Here is a 25,261-nt window from a genome sequence, read left to right on the forward strand (position 1 = left end):
CCCGCACGCAGATGAGAGAGAGATCTCTTTTAAAATATATTGAAAGTTAGAAACGGAGATGGTTCGATAAAACGTGCAAGATAACGTTTATGTAGCATTTCTTTATTGTCGAAATGATGACATTTCATAACGGGATAAAATCAAAGTGAATGGCCTGCTGCTGCTGAAGGCATGGGGCAAATATAACTGTCCTTTGGCTAATTTATAAAGTAAACTTAGCATCTCACTAGCAGTGGCAACTGCAATCAGTTACAGCAGCCAAGTCCGCTGACCAAGTCTAATAACACCAGTATACACGTTGCTGTGTCAATACAGATATGTATTTGTTAATTATTTGTCTTTACTAGTCATAATACACCTGGTTTATCGTAGCAAGCAGTGGAAACTCCCCTCAAGAAGCGACAATTGCCAAGGGCATTGCAACCCTCACTCGCCAATATTTCATCATAAATATAGCACGTTTGTTTATTTTAGGAAACCATGCTCCAAGTCAAATTGAATAGAAATGATAATGTATAATCTTTTTGAAAAATAGAGATCGCACATCAGCTCTGTGTACAGATCAGTTCGATAAAGTCATGACTAAACAGCGACATTTTACACGATAAATACGGGTTTAAATAGCAGCATTTGCCACGGAAGGCGAGTGGCAGCTACCGTAAACCTTCTCTTACTCTGGCATCTTGTGGCAACTGGCAACTCCCGTTGAGCAGCGGCAGATGCCTCGGCAAATTGTGGCATCGGTGGTATGCCGGAAGTACTTGCCACAGATGCCACGGAGTAGTGGCATCTGTGGCATATGCCGGAAGTACTTGCCACAGATGCCACGGAGTAGTGGCCTCTGTGGCAGATGCCGGAAGTACTTGCCACTGCCTGCAGATGCCACGAAATGAGCCAGGCCCTACCATTAGGCTTGTTTGAGACACATTGCGGCTCGCCTCGAAAGTAGACGAGAGTAGCCGATCGCAGCCGGGGGAGGTGTCAAAAAGCTCGTCTTAAGTCGGACAGCTCGGACTCGGAGTTGGCTTGACTGGCTGGGTTTGCAATGGCGGAAATTCCATTTTACCCACTGTAGACAAAGGTGATCTCCATTGCTTTATATAGGTTTGTTAATTCAGTCATGATGATGAACCACACCAGTGACTGGGTTCCATAATTAGAAATGCTCCTCCCTCTTAATGTTTGCAAAACTGATAGGTGGACAGGCTACAAATGATCAGTCCCTTCAGATCCGCACACATGAAGCCTAATGAGCATGAATTGAACAGACCTGCTGCTGTGTTAATTCTTTAGCTGCCACTTTAAGCTTTATGATGTGTACAACATGGATGTAATTTGATTTAATCTTGCCATTTTAAATGATGTATTCAATAAATAAGGTTAAACCAAATCATTACATTACAATAGATTTTATTTTAATGATTTGGTTTAACTTAAAGAGAAACTTTATTGTTATTGCACATATTACAGGTACTGAGACAACGAAATGCAGTTTAGCTTCTAACCAGGTGCAACAAGCAGTGAAGTGGAAAGTAATGTACACAATCTACAGAATAACATATAGAATGAATTGAATGATGAATAAACAGTGGGGTATGAATACACTAGATATCAGCATGTGAGCAGTATGAACAGTGTGTATGAATATGCTAAGATATATAAAGTATGAAAACGGTAAGCAATATAGTATAAAATATATAGATATTAATTTCATGATGATAAACATTGTGGAACAATGATGAAAAATGGGAATGGATGTGGCAAGTAAAACTGACACAAAACAACAACAAACTTTTGCCAGCCAATTGGAGAGTTTCATCAGCAGCACGTGGTAAAAACCAACAATGAGCGATAGCTCGAGATACCAGCGAGCCGTTTCCCATCAAGCATTTCGCTTCTGCAGCTCGTGGAGAGCAACTGCGCCAACTCGCCTCGCCTCGCTCTCAAGGCTGCGGGCGTCTTTGTCCCGCGAGATTTCAAAGTCTCATGTGGGCGAGCCTCCAGAGCAAGTTGGACAAAATGACTAACCATCATGCAACGCACTAGCAAGACGTTGATCGCGTCTGCGCAGGTCTTGCTTGTCTCTGTCATAGATATATATAAACACTAGATGACTCACCCGCGCTGCTGGCCAATGGAGACCGACGTTGCCACTTGGCCGCCATCTTGCTACAGGGAGTTCTCTCATTCATAACATTATGGTTTACTATTTAAATAACCATAGCTTGCTCAATTTTCAACCAATTTTCAAACGGTTTGGTTTTTTATAAACATCAAATATGTAGTTATGATACTGCATACTTATAATCATGGACTTTCATATGAAAATAACATTAATCAGATAAAGCAATAGCTATACACACACACACACACACACACACACACACACACACAAGGTATTTATATTAAATATTTGCCGGTGTATATATTTCCATTTATTTTATTATATTGTTAATATTTAAAATAAATTATAAAATTAAAATACATTTATATTTTATATATAAAAATCGGTCTCATGTTACCACTCTGTAAGCCAAGAGTTGTTAATTTAGCAATGCCTTAGCTTTAAGAACAGGGACACAACTAATAGCATAGGTTGGTATATTATTTAGATATTCACACCTTTATCAGAAGAACCAAACCAACATAAAATGTGCTCACAGACAGGCCAGTTCTGTCTAATTTATCACAATTATTTTTGACATGAGATCTTCATATCATCCTAGTTTTGTATTTAGTTTCTAGATTTGTAAACAAATCCAGAACCTTTGAAATATGTTATTGAAAAAAGACCAAGAATAATATAAACTGTACCATGTGTCCTTTTGTGTCCTTCTGTAGTCCATTTGTGGTTTGTCTCATCCCGGCTGATATATCACAAAATCCACTGTTTAAATTGTTCCCTATATTGCCCCTATACAATATAGGGAACAATTTAAACATAAACTATCCTATGTGTCCTTGGGTGTTATGAAAGGCGGCCCTCCAAAATAAATGTATTATTATTATTATTATTAAGAAGAACACATGGCACACCAACAATCAATCATCGTCCAGCCTCAGCTTTGGTATTCTTTCACAACCATGTTATGGGTTTATTAGACTGAGCAAACATAAACATATGTGGGGAACATAGTGCTTCGTCTCCTGTCCGGTCAAATTCCTCACTCCTGAAGTGCTCACTGCAGAGCAGTGTCCTGTCACAGGAAACAAAACCGTCCCTTCTTAGGGCGAGTTCCCACTGCCTCCTCCTCTCTTTGGTTTTGGGAAACCTTAAAAACATGAGAAAGTAGCCAGATATATAAATTATTGTCAACATGTTCCTCCCTTCTTTCCTTTAACATTAAGGGTAGGACAAAAATACACACCGAAATTATCATATTTTTGGTATGTATGCATGTATGTATAGCCTACTTTAAGAATAAGACAACCACACTAAGAGTAATAAAAAAGGTGTCCAATAGAAACATTAAATAATTGTGTAAAGAAATGGTAACAACATATTCTAAAGAGGCTGGGTCAACAACAATCTTGCAATACTATTATCTCACATAGCCCCACTGATCCTGTGTAGCAGGACTTGTAATGTACATACATCCACTAAGTAATTAACGATTATCCTAATTTTAGTCATAATATTGTCATATCTTACACGTGAAAGGTGATCCCACGGGTTCTTGTTTCCAGACTGCAGTGATTAGAGCATCCGTAGGCTGCACAAAAGTCCGGCATAGTCAGGTACTTCTGTAAACACAAAGCCAGCAAATTCCTGTATCATAATGCAAGAGGTTTTTAACAAGCCAAACCACTTGGAAGAAATCATGTGTAACTTAAGTTATGTTGAAAAGAAAGAGCAGTTCTGCCTCTCCCACTGGTGTAAAGTTGCTGGGTCAACTTTGTAATACTAGGTCTCACTGACAGCCTCTTGTTATTAGCCAGCTAATAAATACAACCACATACACAAAGAAAAGCTGCAATTTCAACATGTCCAAGCATCCTGTATCATAGCCATGCTAATCATGTTTATAATAAACCAAACGGTTTGTAAATCAGTCAAGATTTCAGTGAGTTAAGAGTATTTTTGTGCAGATCACTCACCTTACAACAGCTACCATAACGCGAATCAGAGTAACTGTTAACTGTAGCAAGATGGCGGCCGGTCAGCTACGCTGGAAAATCTCCCATGAGCCATCTAGTGTTTATATATATCTATGGTCTCTGTCACTACCCGATCCGTCACCCTGCCCGATCGGTTCTGCGCATGTGCGAGAGGGTCCGCCATGTTGGACAACTCCGGACGGCAACACCAGATGGACAGATCGGGCAGGGGTGTCACTACCCGATCCGTCACCCTGCCCGATCGGTTCTGCGCATGTGCGAGAGGGTCCGCCATGTTGGACAACTCCGGACGGCAACCCACGATGGACATCTGACACAGTGGCTTTTAGCAAAGCTCAAAAGGAAAACTCGAGAGAGATAAGTTATTGTTAAAAGGAAAACTCGCGAGAGATAAGTTATTGTTATTACAACGTCACTTCACTATTATTTAACAACTCTTTTTATTGGGTTCTTTTATTTGGGGTTCAGTACATTGTCAGAATAAGTGAGGAATGAATTTAACTTCTGTTAGACAGCCATATGCCATACATTTTTGCATACATTCACAGTAAATATTTATTCAGTATGATAGCTGTCTAACAGAAGTTAAATATATTTCTCATTTATTCTGACAATGTACTTAACCCCAAATAAAAGAACCCAATAAAAAGAGTTGTTAAATAATAGTGAAGTCACGTTGTAATAACAATAACTCATCTCTCGGTTTTTCTTTTTGAGCTTTGCTAAAAGCCACTGTGTCAAGTGTCCATCTTGGGTTGCCGTCCGGACTTCCGGACCATCTCGCACATGCGCAGAACCGATCGGGCAGGGGGACGGATCGGGTAGTGACAAGGGGGACGGATCGGGTAGTGACAGAGACTGTCACTACCCGATCCGTCCCCCTGCCCGATCGGTACTGCGCATGTGCGAGATGGTCCGGAAGTCCGGACGGCAACCCAAGATGGACACTTGACACAGTGGCTTTTAGCAAAGTTCAAAAAGAAAAACCGAGAGAGATGAGTTATTGTTATTACAACGTGACTTCACTATTATTTAACAACTCTTTTTATGGGGTTCTTTTATTTAGGGTTAAGTACATTGTCAGAATAAGTGAGAAATGAATTTAACTTCTGTTAGACAGCCATATGCCATACATTTTTGCATACATTCACAGTAAATATGTATTCAGTATGATAGCTGTCTAACAGAAGTTAAATCCATGTATCACTTATTCTGACAATGTACTTAACCCCAAATAAAAGAACCCAATACAAAGAGTTGTTAAATAATAGTGAAGTCACGTTGTAACAACAATAACTCATCTCTCTCGAGTTTTCTTTTTGAGCTTTGCTAAAAGCCACTGTGTCAAGTGTCCATCTTGGGTTGCCGTCCGGAGTTGTCCAATATGGCGGACCATCTCGCACATGCGCAGTACCGATCGGGCAGGGGGACGGATCGGGTAGTGACAGTCTCAAACAAGCCTATAGAGAGGCGAAGTCACGCCCATCTACTTCCGGCCCATGGGACCCCGGAAGCGAAACATTTACATTGAATTCAATGGAGAGAGAAAACGTATCTTTTGATCCCGTTTGAATTGTGCTACGAACTACACATATGATGTTTGTCAATCTTAAACAATAAGTTCCATGTCAAAAAAGTCACATTTTGTCGTAAAACTGTTGAAATATAAGACTATGAAAAATACGCGACTACAAAGACTACAAATCCCAAATCCCATTCTAGCTCGCGTAAGTGATGTCACAGGCGATAATGCTCCAAGTGGTTGCGACTCGTAATTAAAGCGAAGAAGAAGAAGAAGATCTCATAACTGATTTATTCTCTCCAATAAATAAGAGATTGCTAAAAATAAATTCACTTTTACAAGATGCCTGTGTGCTTTGTACCAGGTTGTAATCACATAAGTGATCATACCACTTGCTCGTTCTATCGCTTCCCGTCTGATGAAAGGACCAGGAGTCGTTGGACCAAACATATCAGGTAATACACATGTTTTGCATGGAACATAGTCAAGTTAGCTACATAGCTAGTAGCGAGCACGTTAGTTAGCATCACATTACTTAGCCTTGTCATTTGTATTAGCCTTAACATGAAATAAACACAAATGTTAAACAGTAAGAGTAGTCATGATGGTAAGTATTTTGTGAAACATTTGAAGAGGAGCCTATCGCCCCCTCCACCAGGTGCTAAGGGGGCGGGAGGTAGGCTAACGGCACATTAGCATCTGCGATCTTTTCTACTTAATGCTATCTGCTCAAATGGTTAACATTGAACATTAAAAGATCAGGCAGTTCAGGGAGAGTCGAAGGAAGGCAGGCAGGCAGGCAGCTTTGCATGACATGTATTTATTTATAGAAGGACCATGCATACAAAAACATTAATCTCAGCAAAGAGAAGAGATGCAATATGCCAGATTATAGCTAATAGCTCATTTCCATCTGTGGTACATTCTTCTGGACGTGTTTCATTGTGATGATAGTGAGTCAATCTGTTTGTTGGAAAGACAGTAGTTGAGTGATTACTGATAGAACATTATTAAAAGAGATAATTATTCAAAGTGTTGTTACTTTAAAGTGTTGTTACTGACCTTTTTCTCTTTTATTTCCTTTCCCTCACCTGTAACTGCTGAGACCCTGAGGAACATCCACACTGGACTGACCTGCTCTGGCAACCTGATTTCCACTGTACGTAATAGCGACCTTATTAATTAACGCAATCGCGTCCAAACTAAATGGTAGCTATTATGACGTACAATAGAGAATTGGGGGTGTTCTATAGCTCAACTAATTAAACTGGCATACACACGCTCATCTGTCGAAAACAGCCCTAAAAAGGCTAGTATTGCTATTGATGGATGGTATTGCAGGACCCAGAGCGGACAGCAGATAACGGAATTGCAGTTGTATTGCTTATAGATTATCAGAACATTTCAAAGGGGACACAGCCCCATTGGATATTAACCTATGGATTAACTACATCATCGTTTTTATCGTTGTAATGCCATTGAAGACCAGTTTAGACCAGACAATGAGGAAGGTAAGCCGTTAGCCTGGCGTATGTTAGTACCTAGCGCCACTTGTTTTGATGTACGTTTTTGTGGATAACCTCGCGAGTTTGTATCTTTCAGTGTTGAGGTGGGCACCGTTAGATTCCGTGTCTCCTTGCGATCATAAACGATGTGTTGGATGTGCGGCTAGGATAAGTAATAAGGGAGCTAGGAGTGATTTTCGGTGCAGTAATAGGTTAGCATTTTCGCTCGGGGCTAATTCAGAGGCTCACTGTTAGCATTGTGTTTTTTTAATTTTTTTATTCCGGATCGTATGCCACTCTATTCGACCGAATCGGTTCATAAGCATAGGCCATGGGATGCCTGGTAACTGTAGATGCTTCCACATCAATGTCATCTCCCGACGAATAGTCAAATTCATCGTTCAAAACGTCGATCTCATTGCAAAATTCCTCCATCGCTGCCATATCTGCTACGTTGTGTTGACTTCAGGTGGAGCGAAAACACAGCCAGTCGTCACCATTTGGGACTCCCCTAATGGCGGCGGCCTGGTCCCGGAATTCCCCACCCGGCCGGCGGATAATTAATTTTCTTTTGGCGAGTAATATCATATACAATAAATATTACGATCAATATCCATTGTAAAATGAATAAACTACCGGAATATTATAACTGTAATTGGTGTTTCCTTTCCCCTTTAAGAACTTCGTGGTCTCTGTGTATGCTGTGGATAACATTAGTGTTCACAAGAACAAGGTACACTCCCGTGTTTTGTTTTAGTTGCTCTTCAGATTGAAGCGGCCAGTTTTATATCGACTATACTGTATGTGTGATCTCCTTTTACATCTCGTTGTGTCATTTGAGTTTATTTGCTGTGTGTAGAGTCAAGGGTTTTGGTTATCTTGTCAATTTGTTTGGTTATCCAGGCACAGCTGTGTGTGGCTCCCTCTGGTACACTGGTATGTGTTTTCCTAATGTAGAGAGCATTGATTAATTAATAAACTACACACTGAGTCTAGATCCTGACCACATCCTTTTTTATTGTTCATCAAATGTTTTTCAAAAATGTATTTATACACATTTAGAAAAATACAATGTACAATCACAACCAGTACAACACAAATTACAAAAAATACAGAAAAAACAAACAATAACAACAATCAGACAAGAGGACAAAACTATGGAAAAATAACCCCTCCCACCCCCAGATCCAGACCATCCTTGTATTATTGCTCATTCAATCTATTATAGCATGCTAACAAACATGGTACTTACTTTATTTGTACAGATCTGCATGGGAGACGATGGCGCGATGCAGAGCGCTGTCTGTGATTGTGCACGGGGGATGTACAAATGCAGCCACGCTGCAGCATTGGCAGATCAGCTCCACAGATGTTGAGTGCCTGTGGAGGAAGCCTGGCACTTCCAAAGTAGTCCAGCCGGTGTCTCAACTTTACCAACAGTGAGAGGAGACATACAACCCACTGGCCAGAGACATCGCCAATCAGGATGTAGACTGGTTCAGGTCTGCACTGAGGGGTGCACAGTGTGGCATGGCATGGCTTTTGTCAGGCCATTGTCACCGTGCCGGAGCTGATGAAGGGGCATGGGGGTCGGGGGCTTGAGGCAATGCTTGCCTCAATGCGACTGAGCAGAGACCAGCAAGCTGCCATCCAGACAGTGAAGTGTCCACCATCATTATACATGATGGTGTATATAGGATATATATATATATATTTGTATACATATCTGTAAATTGTATAATTTTATTTGATTTAAAAGTCTTTTTGATCTCTCTGTCTATAAACACAAACTGAGTAAGATTGACAATAAAGTTGACTTTGAAAAATATATATATTCTTTATGAAAATAGTTGACTGTTGGAGAAATGAATTGATTTGATTTTCTGAAGTTAATTTAACTTTGGCGACCATGTAAGGTCATTATTAAAAAGGTACAATCAATTTGTTTAGGGTTGACTAAAATAATGATAAACATTTAATTTGGATAATTTACTGACAGAATAAGAAACTCAATAATGCTCTACTCACCTGTTCCTTTTTATAAAGTGAAACAGTTGAAACGATAGATTTTAGTAAACTTAAAAACAACCTTCTCCAAAAGCTATCAAGGAATATACCGAATACTTGTTTTAGAACTTTATTTTTATATAAATAGTTTGAATGATCCATAATTGACAGAAGCTTGTTGTAGTGGCCAATTGTCCAAAGAAATCCATGTTCAAAGGCCACTTAGTCTAGGAGGCGAGCTCGAGTATTGACTCGCGTATATTCAAAAACTCAGATACCTTGCTCGTTCCATTCTGGTGCTTTATTGAGAGGTTCAATAGATCAGCTGGCGGCCCACTGCCGACGTGCAACATTTGCACGGTATTTAAACAAATAAACAAATAAGATCCATTGGTCATACGGATGTGTGCGGTCAAAAACTTTTTCCAACTGCCTCTCTAGACTTCCTGCTGTGTCATGCAGGCAGCGTCATTTATACCTGAGCACGCCCCTACTATTGCTTTGTATAAATAATAACAACACATAAACTAGAGCTGTCCATAAGCAAGATGACACGTTACAAAAACAGTATAATAATAATTCATAGTTAATCAGCTCATTTAAGTTAAATTAAAGAATATTCAATTGGCTCACAAAACCATAATTAATTACCAAAATAAATGTGCCTAAATGGCTCTTACACTTGTGTTTACACACTGACCTGTTACTCATATATTAATGTCTTTGTAACTTCAGTAAACCACTACCTCACTAATTTCTTTCATTCATCACGGTTCAGTACACTAAGTGATACATGAACCAGTTTAATAATTATAATAACGTAGGATTGCAACTCTTTGAAACTGTAGGTGGCTCTTAAAAGAGCTTTTGTGTTTGGGTGTGCTGGTCTCAGGTCAGTTTAAGCCCTCTCCCGCGGATGCAGCGGGCCAGCTGGATGTCCTTAGGCATGATGGTGACCCTCTTTGCTTGGTTCATCTTACCAATGGATGTCGGTGCAGTCCACAATCATTGTGCAGTTGAAGGCAGAATGAATGTATTATTGACTCCGAATGAAACACAACTTCATGTCATACAATACATTGACTTTATTTGTAATTGTGTAAAAAAATATGAGCATTGATTAGCAAGCAGGACCTGCAGGAACAGAGCATGGTGATGGATGGAGATGGGAAGAGAGAATAATAAAGAAAACAGTTCAACTTTATTATCGGATATTAAAAATTCAATTTCAAAACAAGTTGCCGCTCCTACAGTTTTCTAGTATGTAAAGATGATTTCACATGACCTATGCACAATATCACACTCAATACATGTGTGTCTCTGGGAGGTGCATTGTGCCTTTGATGTATATAAATAATATACCATAACCAAATATGGTAAACACAAGTGTAAGAGCCATTTAGGCACATTTATTTTGGTAATTAATTATGGTTTTGTGAGCCAATTGAATATTCTTTAATTTAACTTAAATGAGCTGATTAACTATGAATTATTATTATACTGTTTTTGTAACGTGTCATCTTGCTTATGGACAGCTCTAGTTTATGTGTTGTTATTATTTATACAAAGCAATAGTAGGGGCGTGCTCAGGTATAAATGACGCTGCCTGCATGACACAGCAGGAAGTCTAGAGAGGCAGTTGGAAAAAGTTTTTGACCGCACACATCCGTATGACCAATGGATCTTATTTGTTTATTTGTTTAAATACCGTGCAAATGTTGCACGTCGGCAGTGGGCCGCCAGCTGATCTATTGAACCTCTCAATAAAGCACCAGAATGGAACGAGCAAGGTATCTGAGTTTTTGAATATACGCGAGTCAATACTCGAGCTCGCCTCCTAGACTAAGTGGCCTTTGAACATGGATTTCTTTGGACAATTGGCCACTACAACAAGCTTCTGTCAATTATGGATCATTCAAACTATTTATATAAAAATAAAGTTCTAAAACAAGTATTCGGTATATTCCTTGATAGCTTTTGGAGAAGGTTGTTTTTAAGTTTACTAAAATCTATCGTTTCAACTGTTTCACTTTATAAAAAGGAACAGGTGAGTAGAGCATTATTGAGTTTCTTATTCTGTCAGTAAATTATCCAAATTAAATGTTTATCATTATTTTAGTCAACCCTAAACAAATTGATTGTACCTTTTTAATAATGACCTTACATGGTCGCCAAAGTTAAATTAACTTCAGAAAATCAAATCAATTCATTTCTCCAACAGTCAACTATTTTCATAAAGAATATATATATTTTTCAAAGTCAACTTTATTGTCAATCTTACTCAGTTTGTGTTTATAGACAGAGAGATCAAAAAGACTTTTAAATCAAATAAAATTATACAATTTACAGATATGTATACAAATATATATATATATATCCTATATACACCATCATGTATAATGATGGTGGACACTTCACTGTCTGGATGGCAGCTTGCTGGTCTCTGCTCAGTCGCATTGAGGCAAGCATTGCCTCAAGCCCCCGACCCCCATGCCCCTTCATCAGCTCCGGCACGGTGACAATGGCCTGACAAAAGCCATGCCATGCCACACTGTGCACCCCTCAGTGCAGACCTGAACCAGTCTACATCCTGATTGGCGATGTCTCTGGCCAGTGGGTTGTATGTCTCCTCTCACTGTTGGTAAAGTTGAGACACCGGCTGGACTACTTTGGAAGTGCCAGGCTTCCTCCACAGGCACTCAACATCTGTGGAGCTGATCTGCCAATGCTGCAGCGTGGCTGCATTTGTACATCCCCCGTGCACAATCACAGACAGCGCTCTGCATCGCGCCATCGTCTCCCATGCAGATCTGTACAAATAAAGTAAGTACCATGTTTGTTAGCATGCTATAATAGATTGAATGAGCAATAATACAAGGATGGTCTGGATCTGGGGGTGGGAGGGGTTATTTTTCCATAGTTTTGTCCTCTTGTCTGATTGTTGTTATTGTTTGTTTTTTCTGTATTTTTTGTAATTTGTGTTGTACTGGTTGTGATTGTACATTGTATTTTTCTAAATGTGTATAAATACATTTTTGAAAAACATTTGATGAACAATAAAAAAGGATGTGGTCAGGATCTAGACTCAGTGTGTAGTTTATTAATTAATCAATGCTCTCTACATTAGGAAAACACATACCAGTGTACCAGAGGGAGCCACACACAGCTGTGCCTGGATAACCAAACAAATTGACAAGATAACCAAAACCCTTGACTCTACACACAGCAAATAAACTCAAATGACACAACGAGATGTAAAAGGAGATCACACATACAGTATAGTCGATATAAAACTGGCCGCTTCAATCTGAAGAGCAACTAAAACAAAACACGGGAGTGTACCTTGTTCTTGTGAACACTAATGTTATCCACAGCATACACAGAGACCACGAAGTTCTTAAAGGGGAAAGGAAACACCAATTACAGTTATAATATTCCGGTAGTTTATTCATTTTACAATGGATATTGATCGTAATATTTATTGTATATGATATTACTCGCCAAAAGAAAATTAATTATCCGCCGGCCGGGTGGGGAATTCCGGGACCAGGCCGCCGCCATTAGGGGAGTCCCAAATGGTGACGACTGGCTGTGTTTTCGCTCCACCTGAAGTCAACACAACGTAGCAGATATGGCAGCGATGGAGGAATTTTGCAATGAGATCGACGTTTTGAACGATGAATTTGACTATTCGTCGGGAGATGACATTGATGTGGAAGCATCTACAGTTACCAGGCATCCCATGGCCTATGCTTATGAACCGATTCGGTCGAATAGAGTGGCATACGATCCGGAATAAAAAAATTAAAAAAACACAATGCTAACAGTGAGCCTCTGAATTAGCCCCGAGCGAAAATGCTAACCTATTACTGCACCGAAAATCACTCCTAGCTCCCTTATTACTTATCCTAGCCGCACATCCAACACATCGTTTATGATCGCAAGGAGACACGGAATCTAACGGTGCCCACCTCAACACTGAAAGATACAAACTCGCGAGGTTATCCACAAAAACGTACATCAAAACAAGTGGCGCTAGGTACTAACATACGCCAGGCTAACGGCTTACCTTCCTCATTGTCTGGTCTAAACTGGTCTTCAATGGCATTACAACGATAAAAACGATGATGTAGTTAATCCATAGGTTAATATCCAATGGGGCTGTGTCCCCTTTGAAATGTTCTGATAATCTATAAGCAATACAACTGCAATTCCGTTATCTGCTGTCCGCTCTGGGTCCTGCAATACCATCCATCAATAGCAATACTAGCCTTTTTAGGGCTGTTTTCGACAGATGAGCGTGTGTATGCCAGTTTAATTAGTTGAGCTATAGAACACCCCCAATTCTCTATTGTACGTCATAATAGCTACCATTTAGTTTGGACGCGATTGCGTTAATTAATAAGGTCACACTGTGTCAGTAAATACATGTGTGAGCTAGTAATCTGGTAGTGCTGCAATATTTACCTCTCTCTCGGCAGCTGAAGCAACTCGTTTGGTGGCTCGAACTTCACGTTTGTTGACACTGTCATTGTCTTGCGCGGCCGACGTGCTGGGACGGTCGGTGTTCCCGACTGCATACGTTGAGAAATCGAATATTGTGGGAACAGATCCTGGCTTCAAATCCAATGTTTTGTATTGAACCAGGCATCCAGACTGGACTTTGAGCAGCTTCTCATCCTTTAGTGGCAGCCTATGGAAATGTACTTCTTCCTTCTTTGTATAAAATCCATTTGTGCAGCCTGGGGCAATACAATAAACTCCTGACGACGACCGTTTTCTTGTAATGTAAACTACTGGTGCATTGCATGCCATGTTGTTTGTTATTGAGCTTTGGCCCAGGAAGCCGTACCCAATCAGTGACGTCACTGGGAAAGTCCCGGAGCAATGGAAGCGCCCATGGTCATTAGGCACATATTTCAAAAAGTAAATTCGCGTATCTCGATCGTTTATATTGGAAATAGACTAGATAAATACATTTCCTAATGGTAATATTGTCGCATGGAAAGCAGTTTGAAAATTGTTTCCATTTCCCTTTAAGGAGAAAACTAGTTACTGAAACAAAACACGTTAGTGTACCTTGTTAGCTAATGTTAGCTAGCTGACATTAACGTTACACATTGCACTCATATTACTCACCAACATCTTGTAAAGCCGGTCCCGCTGCTCTTACAGAACCGACTAACTCCCCTTTCGTGTATGTACAGCTCTCAACGTGTCCAGACTTGTAGTGATGTTCACCTCGTTTTATACTTTTATTCTCATTCTGAAAGAAACAGGTGAAATTTGCTAACGTGACGGCCGTCTTTGTGATGGTGACGCGTATTGTGCGAGACCAGAGAACTGTAGTTCACTCAGTGGTTTCACACAAAAAAATGTGTAACTTCACAGTTTTACGACACATTTTAATTTTTTTGACTTGCAAAATATTCTTTTAAATTGACAAACATCATATGTGTCATTCGTGGCACAATTCAAACGGGATCAAAAGATAACCTTTCTCTCTCCATTGACTTCAATGTATAATTTTACGCTTCCGGGGTCCCATGGAGGCTCCCGGAAAGGGAGGGACTTCGCCTCTCTATTGTGTTTATAAACACTAGATGACTCACCCGCGCTGCTGGCCAATGGAGACCGACATTGGCACTTGGCCGCCATCTTGCCACAGGCAGTTCTCTCATTCATAACATTATGGTTTACTATTTAAATAACCATAGCTTGCTCAATTTCCCACCAATTTTCAAACGGTTTGGTTTTTTATAAACATCAAAGATGTAGTTATGATACTACATACTTATAATCATGGACTTTCATATGAAAATAACATTAATCAGATAAAGCAATAGCTATACACACACACACACAAGGTATTTATATTAAATATTTGCCGGTGTATATATTTCCATTTATTTGATTATATTGTTAATATTTAAAATAAATTATAAATAAATTATAAAATTAAAATACATTTATATTTTATATATAAAAATCGGTCTCATGTTACCACTCTGTAAGCCAAGAGTTGTTAATTTAGCAATGCCTTAGCTTGAAGAACAGGGACACAACAAATGACAATAGCATATGTTGGTATATTATTTAGATATTCACACCTTTATCAGAAGAACCAAACCAACATAAAATGTGCTCACAGACAGGCCAGTTCTGTCTCATTTATCACAATTATTTTTGACATGAGATCTTCATATCATCCTAGTTTTGTATTTAGTTTCTAGATTTGTAAACAAATCCAGAACCTTTGAAATATGTTATTGAAAAAAGACCAAGAATAATATAAACTGTACCATGTGTCATTTTGTGTCCTTCTGTAGTCCATTTGTGGTTTGTCTTGTCTCACCCCGGCTGATATATCACAAAATCCAATGTTTAAATTGTTCCCTATATTGCCCCTATAAGGTGTCCTTGGGTGTTATGAAAGGCGGCCCCCCAACATAAATGTATTATTATTATTAAGAAGAACAACTTGGTGTGGTGTGGAGGGGATGTAGGAAGCAGGAGCAGGTGGGGAGAGATGGGGCTTCAAGGTTCAAGGTTATTTGTTTTAAATGTGTCTTGCACACAATCAAATAAAATACAGTATACCACAAAACCAATAAGACACACAGTGACACATGGCACACTAACAATCAATCATCGTCCAGCCTCAGCTTTGGTATTCTTTCACAACCATGTTATGGGTTTATTAGACTGAGCAAACATAAACATATGTGGTGATCCCACGGGTTCTTGTTTGCAGACAGCGGCGATTGGAGCATCCGTAGGCTGCACAAAAGTCTGGCATAGTCAGGTACTTCTGTAAACACAAAGCCAGCAAATTCCTGTATCATAATGCAAGATGTTTTTAACAAGCCAAACCACTTGGAAGAAATCATGTGTAACTTAAGTTATGTTGAAAAGAAAGAGCAGTTCTGCCTCTCCCACTGGTGTAAAGTTGCTGGGTGAACTTTGTAATACTAGGTCTCACTGACAGCCTCTTGTTATTAGCCAGCTAATAAATACAACCACATACACAAAGAAAAGCTGCAATTTCAACATGTCCAAGCATCCTGTATCATAGCCATGCTAATAATGTTTATAATAAACCAAACCGTTTGTAAATCAGTCAAGATTTCAGCGAGTTAAGAGTATTTTTGTGCAGATCACTCACCTTACAACAGCTACCATAACGCGAATCAGAGTAACTGTTGACTGTAGCAAGATGGCGGCCGGTCAGCTACGCTGGAAAATCTCCCATGAGCCATCTAGTGTTTATATATATCTATGGTGTGATCTGCCACAAGCGGGCGGCAGGAGCGGGGCTGTCAGCATCAGCTTGTAGATGGTATTTTAAACTCGATGCGCTCTGAAACTACGGGGCGGCAGAGGAAAAAAAATACACATGCGTTAATCGCGTTAAAATAATTAGTGGCGTTAATTTTTTTTTTGCGTTAACGCGTTAACTTGACAGCCCTAGTTTATATATATCTATGGGCCCTACTGCGCATTGTTCGACATAAAAGAGGAAGTACTTCTTTTGGGTTTAGCGATGCATGTAGATATACAGAACTTGACACACGCAGTCACACACAGTAACAAACAGTAAATCTGATATGTTTATTCGGTATGGAAAGGTTGTATAGCTCCCCTGTTGTACGTGACACCTAGATTAAGATATTTGGTATGCCACGAAAATTATCATTAAAAATGTTAAAAAGTCACAATATATAGTTTAACAAGCATATTGATTCACAAACAAGGGATATATACACAGGATATACTTTATTGAGAAAGAAAGGACACATTAAAACCATCATGACTATCTATACTTTAATACTAATGAAGTTCGTCATAAAACATGTTCAACATATAACAAATAATTTAAAATAAAAATAAATGAAATTGTGCAAAATTCAACTTAATATTGCATAAATAAAGTTTACCATTTGAACATAAGCAGCAACAATAAATTATTTTACTTTAAAATGACACTGGCAACAAAAACGGAATGGCAGCCACAAAATAACTTTCTGAAGTTCAGTACATTTTGGAATTTTCTGTGCAATTATTCAAATTTTAAGACCAGATTTATTCCAAAGGACACATTTTGAAGCTCACTGCAGCCCCCTAGTGGACAAAAAGCATCACTACGATCTTACAGTCACCAGCCGCTCCACAAAAACAAAAACACATTTTGTAGCTGATATTTGAGATAAAAGTGATTAAACTTAACTTCAAATCGGTCCGAATTCAAAAAGATAGAAGCAGGCTTAAGTCTTGACGAGTCCACTATCCCTTTTACACTGAAAATGACACTCAAATAACTTGAATAAGTTCCTAAAAGTCACTAAATCTACTCTGTTACCACATATAATGCATCATGTATAATACAGTAAACTATACTGTTAAGGAATGAAACAAGCAGTGCAATGACTTCCTACCTCTAAATGTTTTATGTCTTAGTAAATGATTGTACATGATAAATATTTGAAATAAATGTCCTACTCATGGCTTCACCACTACATTTCAGCATGTATTTGATCAATCATTTCATCACAGAACCCTATACAGCAAGTAATATGAAGATATTACTAGCGTTGGACTCACCGGTGAACAAACGATTCATTTGAATTAGTGCTGTCAAAATTATCGCGTTAACGGCGGTAATTAATTTTATGAATTAATTGCGTTTAAATATTTAACGCATTTAACGCATGTGCAGAATGGCCCGCCCCATACGTGCCACCAGTGGCAGCGCCAGGGTATGGCTGGGGTAGGCTACACCCATACCAAGAAATGGCTTAGCCCGACCATGAGAAATGATGTTAAAGTAAGCAAAATAAAGTCTGCCAACTCGCGCGGAGTAAATTGCACAGGCAGCAGTTAGTCAGATTGATTGCAGCCACGGTTTTGAAAACTTTTGTCACGTAGTGATCGTCTTCTCAATAGAACATCTTTGATAACGGCGTGGTGTTGTTGCAGGAAGTCCCGACGGAGAATACTTGTGCTGTAGTACAGGGCAGAGCCATATAATAGTAATAATATGGCTCTGGTACAGGGGTGCACATAACTGGTACGCAGGTTATGTACTCTGAAATGCGTACCGTCACTTGTGTCACAAAGCGCATTTGCGTACCGACGTACTTGTGAAGCTTTTCCAGAAGGCGGTTAGATCACCGGACGACAGAGTCGGTCTCCGTGTGCACATACAGGGCTGCTGTTAACGTCGGTCTGTACAACGGACTTGTGCCAAAACTACTATATTTTGGACATAGTTCGAATGGTGATTAATCATGATTAATTAATTTTTAAGCTGTGATTAATCTGATTAAAAATATTAATCGTTTGACAGCCCTAATTTGAATGTTTAACACTTCAAAAATATGAATCCAGCCTATCTCCGGGTCCCTCAGCTTTTTTATGATTGATGTCAAATAGAGAGGTCACATAGCCATGACATTATAAAATACAAAAGACTAATTTCATACTTAGCTTTTGCTGCCACAGTGGAGCCAAATCTGTCAAAAAGCACAAGGTGGACGTTTGCAACGGTAAGAATGAAACCTACAGAAATCAGTTAAATCCAACTACCCTAAAGTCAAAAGACTAGAGGCCGCACATGTTAGAAACAAACTGATTTATAACAACATCCTGATCCACGGTTAGCACGGAAACTTCTGGGCTCTTCTAGGAAAACGTATCTTTGAGTGAAAATTATCCAACCAGTAGTGGCAGAGCCATGAGAAGAAAGGTGTGTCTGTTCCTTTAAAACTCTACAATGAACGTACGATACACTAAACTTCACTACTATGGCAGATTCACAGTTTTAAAAGCACAGTGGAAGAACATACTCAGGGTGAGAGTGACACTGATAACAGGTCTGTCAGAGAGGGGGGGGTTGAACTTTGGTTGACTTTTCCTTGAGTGTTCCTTCTTAGGACAGGACGTGATAGTGGTTAGGGTTCATGTCCTGAAGATGACCAGAGAGCGGGAACGCCTCTGCGGAACGATATGACGAAGGTTTAAGGGGTCCCTCCGTTAGCATTTAGCACAGGAGACAGGTATCAGGATCCTGATCGTTTCATACCATAAAGAGCAAAATCCATACTGGGCACATACACTCTTTTTCGAAAAAGCCAATTATTATACACGACTCCAAAGAAAACCCATATTTTGTTGTCCTACTGACAGTTTTCTCATCCTTTTGGGTGAAAAAAACTTGATTCTTCGCCAACATTTCTCTCCAATAAGCTGAAAGAACAAGTTCATCTTTCAAATGTTTTCTCCAGTAATTTAAAATGTCTAAAAGTCGTCTCAGAGAGCATCTTGTATCCCCACCAGATCACCAACCAATCAGGGAGGACGTCTACACATCGATGGCCACCCCGTGTTTGGTGGAGATCACGTCCCTGGTCCCTGTTAGGTACATGAGCACAGAACACAGGTGGGGCAGCGTTGCCGTGGTGCTGACGTACAGCCAGTAGGGGAGGGGTGCCGTGTTTCCGAACGGACACACCCACAGGCCGTGGCGCACGGCGTCCCGGACGTGGTGCGTCGCCATGGAGATGAACAGCATCCACGGCAGGGAGCACCAGGCGTCTTTGAGGCGTCCGATCCACATGAGGAAGCGCAGCGAGAGACAGAGGACGGGGATGATGGAGGAGCAGTGGAGGGGGGGGCGGTGGGGGAGGGAGACGGCTGCCTGGAGGGAGGGAGTTAAGATAAAGTATCTCTGGATGTACTTCAGCAGAAACACATCATTACAATATCTACTTTGAATTTCATCTTGTATTTATTGATCTTTCTGTCTGTGCACACAACCTGCTAGCCCTTTAGAGTATTTTGTTTAAAATATGATAAAAAAGTAATTATATAGCATGTCATTAGTAAGTTCGTACTAAGTTGAAGAACTTCAATAAAAAAAGAGCATTGTTTGTAATAAAAATATAAAAAGTCATCCTATACTTTATTGTGATGAATTGCTAAATAAGATATTTTCTCCCAAATTCCTATGAATTATATTGCACACTTTCCAAATGTGGTACATTTCTAGTCTTAAACATGCAGAAGAGCCCTCAGCAGGGGGCGGGTCTACCTTGAGTGACAGGGACCCCGCCATATAGAAGTGGTCCAGGTCGATGATGGAGGCCAGCAGGCCGGCCAGCAGCACCTCGTACACGTCGCTCTTTTTTCTCAGTCCAATCACCACGGCCCACGACCACAGCCCCACCAATCCGTGCGTGGCGTTGTCCAGGGCGGCGCGCAGCCACAGGTGGTTCTGGATGACGGACAGCTGGAGGCCGTGGTCCGCCACCACACAGAACATGCCGAGGCCTGCCGACGCCAGCAGGGAGGCGGAGCTAAAGGTCTGCAGCAGGGCCTGAGCCTTCTCCGTCTCCACAGCCAGGCTCAGAGGGAGCGGGGCCCCCTCCCCCCCCAGGCCCCCCGCCCCCAGCAGGGGAACCGCATCCAGCTTGGAGTAGAATCCTTGCATATTGACTGATGGCTGAGTGGGCCAATCGTCACTGAGGGTCAGCAAGAGTCAGGTAGCCTGGTGAAGAGAGGGGAAATGTAAGAGGCAAAGAACAGATGGTTACATAAATGTATATTTGTTTACATATTTACAGTATATGTTTGTACCCCATGTTGTTAAATAACAAAAAAATAAACTAGTGAATTTGCCTAATATATATAATATGAATCAAACAAGTTAAATGTCTGTGTGTGCTTCTGCTTCATGCTTGGTACAAAGATACATAACAAAGGCACGATGTTCTCTCTATGCTGCTCCAATGACCACAGATTGAGCAATCGAAAGGGCAATCAGGCATAACAACAACCCTCCACAATAATACATAGTATAACATTGTTGTATCACATTCAACTCTAATACTGTTTATGGAGTCTTATAAATCAATATAAATAAGTAATATACAACTGAAGCATTTTAGCACAACAATTAGCACACAAAAATAAACACTGTAAACAACAGTCCTATTCTGAATGTCCCTTTTTATTTTTAATAAACAACAATGCCAGTGGTTGAAAGTAACTAAGTACATTTATTCAAGCATTGTACTCATTGTCATATCTGTACTTTACATAAGTATAGTGGAGTACTGTAAGGGTAGAGTATACTTCTACTTGTAGTGGAGTACTTTAAGACCAAAGTATTTGTACCTTTTACTGGTAGTGGAGTAATTAAGGACCATAGTATTTGTACTTTTACATGTAGTGGAATACTATAAGACCATATTATTTGTACTTTTACTTGTAGTGGAATACTACAAGACCATAGTATTTGTACTTTGACTTGAGTAAATGCCTCATGAACAACCAGAACAGACCCCAGAGACAGCCTGTCCCTCCTCATCAAACACAGCGTTCATCTGAGAGACATTCCGTGTCTTTAAATCCGGAGGGAACACGAAAATAGGTCTGTGTCTCTCATGGAATACAGAGAAATGTACGACAGGTCCACGAGCAGTCTCTGTGAGTGCATCTCGAGCTGCAGTCTCTTGCATTTGAAAAAAGAAACACGTGATGTAATGCCCCAGAGTATGGATGTTTAATTAGTTAGCTAGTTATTTCTGTCACCTGCTGTTAGCAACCGGTGTTCTCTGGTGTAACGTCAGCATGGTTAATTAAGCCAATTCACTTTTTATTCGTTTGACGTTAACAAGACGTTAGTGAATAAAGACACGTTGTATAACCTTTTGTTACAGAGCTACAATATCAGAGAGCTAACGGCTAACAGTGACAGAGATGCTGCTATGTGTAGGCGGAAGCAGCTGTCACGATTAGCTCTGCTATTTAGTGAATTATCCAACATGACATCGTTCGTTTACCATTAAAACGTTTGTTTTTAACTGTATTTTCGGTGGCTTAAATGGTTTTACGGTCATTTGTGTCAGCCGGTTGATATATATATATCGTTACTCACCCCATGCCATGTTATCCGACCGGTTCTCCAGGCTTCACTATTCTTCTGTGGTGTTTGTGTGAGCAGGCTGCTATGTCGCGTTGCTGCCACCTAGAGGGCATGAGCTGAACAGCAAATGGGGACATCTATTGTTTTATTACTTAAGACATTTCAGAAAGTATGATAACGGAAACAAAAGGGGCAAGTATGAAAGAACACCAACACTGGCCGTTGTTCTTATCATAAAATGTTCAGAAAGGATGAGTAAAAAAAGTGGTTTAAAATAGTTGACTGTTAATATGTTGGACACTTGAAATAGCACTCTAGCATCTGGGCTACGTTAAAGAACTTGACATAAATGTTATGTCTGACCTTTAAGTGTTACCTATTTTATACAAATTATATTTAAATAGTTGTTCCTCTTCATTGTGATTTAATTCACAAAGGCAAATGGTTTGGTTAAAGACGTATTCAATAGTGTTTTGCAATGAAGTAGATGGTAGATAATCTGTACTGTTTTTGTATTTGAGAACAATTTTTATAACGGCAGAATCATTAGAGCAAGGCATTTACAGAGATACAGTACACTCTTAGTGGCTGCAGTTTCTCGGAGCATCACTAGAAGGTGGAAGAGACCAGCATGAAAACCAATGACTGGGCAATGAACACTGTAAACATCATACTGTAACTAGAGAAGGACATGTTTTAACTGTGTTGGAAAGCAGACACTACACTGTATTGCTAGCCTTCAAAGTCATAAAATGAAAGAGATGACACATTTTAAAATAAACAGTATTCTCTTCAGCAGTTTGAGGACCAACCAATAACAAATGGTTATTTCTTAAATCAGTATTTATATTTTATGAATATGAAACAATGATCATATTAAAACCTTGAGTGGGGGATATTATTGGCTCCCATATATCAAATGGCAAACATGCTAATCATCTACATAGTGGGTCAGACCTGCCATGCTTTTCAATTTCACCACTGATGTAAAATCCAATGTTGTCTCAAACAAAGATCTAAGATCCTATCAATTTAATCTCTTTTGATGGAGTGTCTTTAATGAGCTTGGTTGTTTTTGTTGAAAATGATTTTCTCATTAGGGATCCATTTGGAAATTCAAATACAATCAGTGGTTGGATTTTTCTCCGTTTAAGCTTGTTTCCTTTGACGTTGTATTCAGTGAGATTTGCGAGTGTTTTGCTCATTGTCTGATTGAGCTCCACATTCTTTGATCAACTTTTTATATTCCTGTGTTTTGAATGATGTCCACAGTTGCTTTGTACCTGGAAAGACATGCCTGCCTTTGTTCAGATAACCTTGAAACGAAATTCCCTGATGCACTTCTGAATTTTTTTTCAGAATCAGAAATGCTCTAAAACAACAAATATTTGGCATTTTGGTCAGTTCTCTACAAGAGTGATATGTTCAATGCAATCACGGGAATCACCACTTAAACTCCCAATAGTCGACTGTGTGTTTTGTTGTTAAAGGCTGACAAGCAGTGGAGTGATTTGTTGATTTGAGAGGCAAACATCATCAGTATTCTTAGAGCTCACTGCAGGATGTCTGCCAAAAGGTGAATAGTTACTAATGCAGCATGACACACTGATATCCTGCTTCACCTATCCCTTATGCACAGAGCAAAGGAACGGGAGCATCTTGATGGTGGACTTCATTGATTTGCATGTCACATGAGGACAGAGGAGATATTAAATCAGAGAAGTGGGATATACCATGATGCATCTGAATTATTCAGCACCATGGAGACAGGCACAGAGAGAGAGAGAGAGAGCGAGAGAGAGAGAGAGAGAGAGAGAGAGAGAGAGAGAGAGAGAGAGAGAGAGAGAGAGAGAGAGAGAGAGAGAGAGAGAGAGAGAGAGAGAGAGAGAGAGAGATTCAGCACCACAGACAGCGCACAGGGAGGGACCCTCTGCAGCCCTCCTGTGGCCAAACTAAGGATTCAATAAAAGTCCCGAAGTGAAATTATTTTCTAACATTTTTAAATGTGTCAGTTTAGATAAATGTATTTTTTCCTTTTCATTTCTTTCCAACACTCATTTTAATACCACTCAATCGAAATGTTTAATTCTCATGCCATTAGATGTAAGAGACATTAGAATTGTCTCTCGTATCGCTTACAGATCATCTTATAAAGTGGCCACTGACACATTTCAAACAGAGGTAGCTACGTTTTGGAAGAATCCAAACACATTTCTCATCAGTGTGTATGGCAACAAAGAACTATGTTTGAACAGATTTGAGTAAAGAACACACTGTTGGATAAACAAGAGCACAAGCGTACAAACCAAGCCAAATGTGTTAATGTATTAATGCAGCGTTCTTTTCAGGATCACCTTTCCAAAAAAACAACACAACGCCCATGAGTTAATATATATGTGCGTTAAAACTGTGTGAAAAACACACATAGCAAACAGTGATGGAGAGCGAGATAGAGAGGCAGCGAGTGTAAAGAGATAGGGGGCCGGATTGAGAGAGAGGGGAGATGGTGTCATTCAGCCGGTTATCAGGGAAAGGTCAAGCTGGTCATTAGAGCAGAGCGAGGCTGTTGGAACTGACAGGCTCTCAGTGGCATTTCCACACACACACACACACACACACACACACACACACACACACACACACACACACACACACACACACACACACACACACACACACACACACACACACACACACACACACACACACACACACACACACACACACACACACACACACACACACACACACACACACACTCTCATGTAATTTCGTCCCAGCTTTGGTCGGATGGACAAGGACAGTTGAGAATCGTCTTAGTCCCACTCACAATTCAGAAGTGCACCAGGAAGCATGAAATTGTTTTATTTATTTACGATCTGCCTCGTTGTCCCCTATAATGAATGTGGCTTACAACCTAGAATGGCGTGAGAAAGACTTTTAACAATGCAGGAACAAGAAGGAGATGAGGGGAGGGGGAGATAGACAGGAGGGGTGAGAGAAGGCAAACTATGTGAGACACTTAAGAACGTTTGGAAAAAGTAAAGAAGACGGACACCGCAAGAATACATCCGCAGTAATTTTGAAAAGTTTGAACGCTTCAGACTATCTTTTTGGAGGCTTTCTTACTGTAAATCTATGCTGATCTTCTTCAAGTGTAAAGCAGCAATAGTATTATACTTT

General features: G+C 40.0%; 1 protein-coding gene across 1 annotated transcript; it reads right to left on the reverse strand.

Moving 5' to 3' along the window:
• Nucleotides 1–16,790: 16,790 nt before the first annotated feature.
• Nucleotides 16,791–22,147, reverse strand: tmem267 (transmembrane protein 267). Its single transcript, XM_034095984.2, has 3 exons — nt 22,091–22,147; nt 20,243–20,698; nt 16,791–19,849 (listed from the first exon to the last, which is right to left on the reverse strand). Exons 2-3 carry the CDS (start codon nt 20,639–20,641, stop codon nt 19,514–19,516), a joined length of 735 nt encoding a protein of 244 aa, XP_033951875.1. The 5' UTR covers nt 20,642–20,698; nt 22,091–22,147; the 3' UTR covers nt 16,791–19,513.
• Nucleotides 22,148–25,261: the final 3,114 nt, after the last annotated feature.

This window comes from Pseudochaenichthys georgianus, chromosome 12 (genome assembly GCF_902827115.2).
Source record: "Pseudochaenichthys georgianus chromosome 12, fPseGeo1.2, whole genome shotgun sequence".
Classification (NCBI taxonomy): domain Eukaryota; kingdom Metazoa; phylum Chordata; class Actinopteri; order Perciformes; family Channichthyidae; genus Pseudochaenichthys; species Pseudochaenichthys georgianus.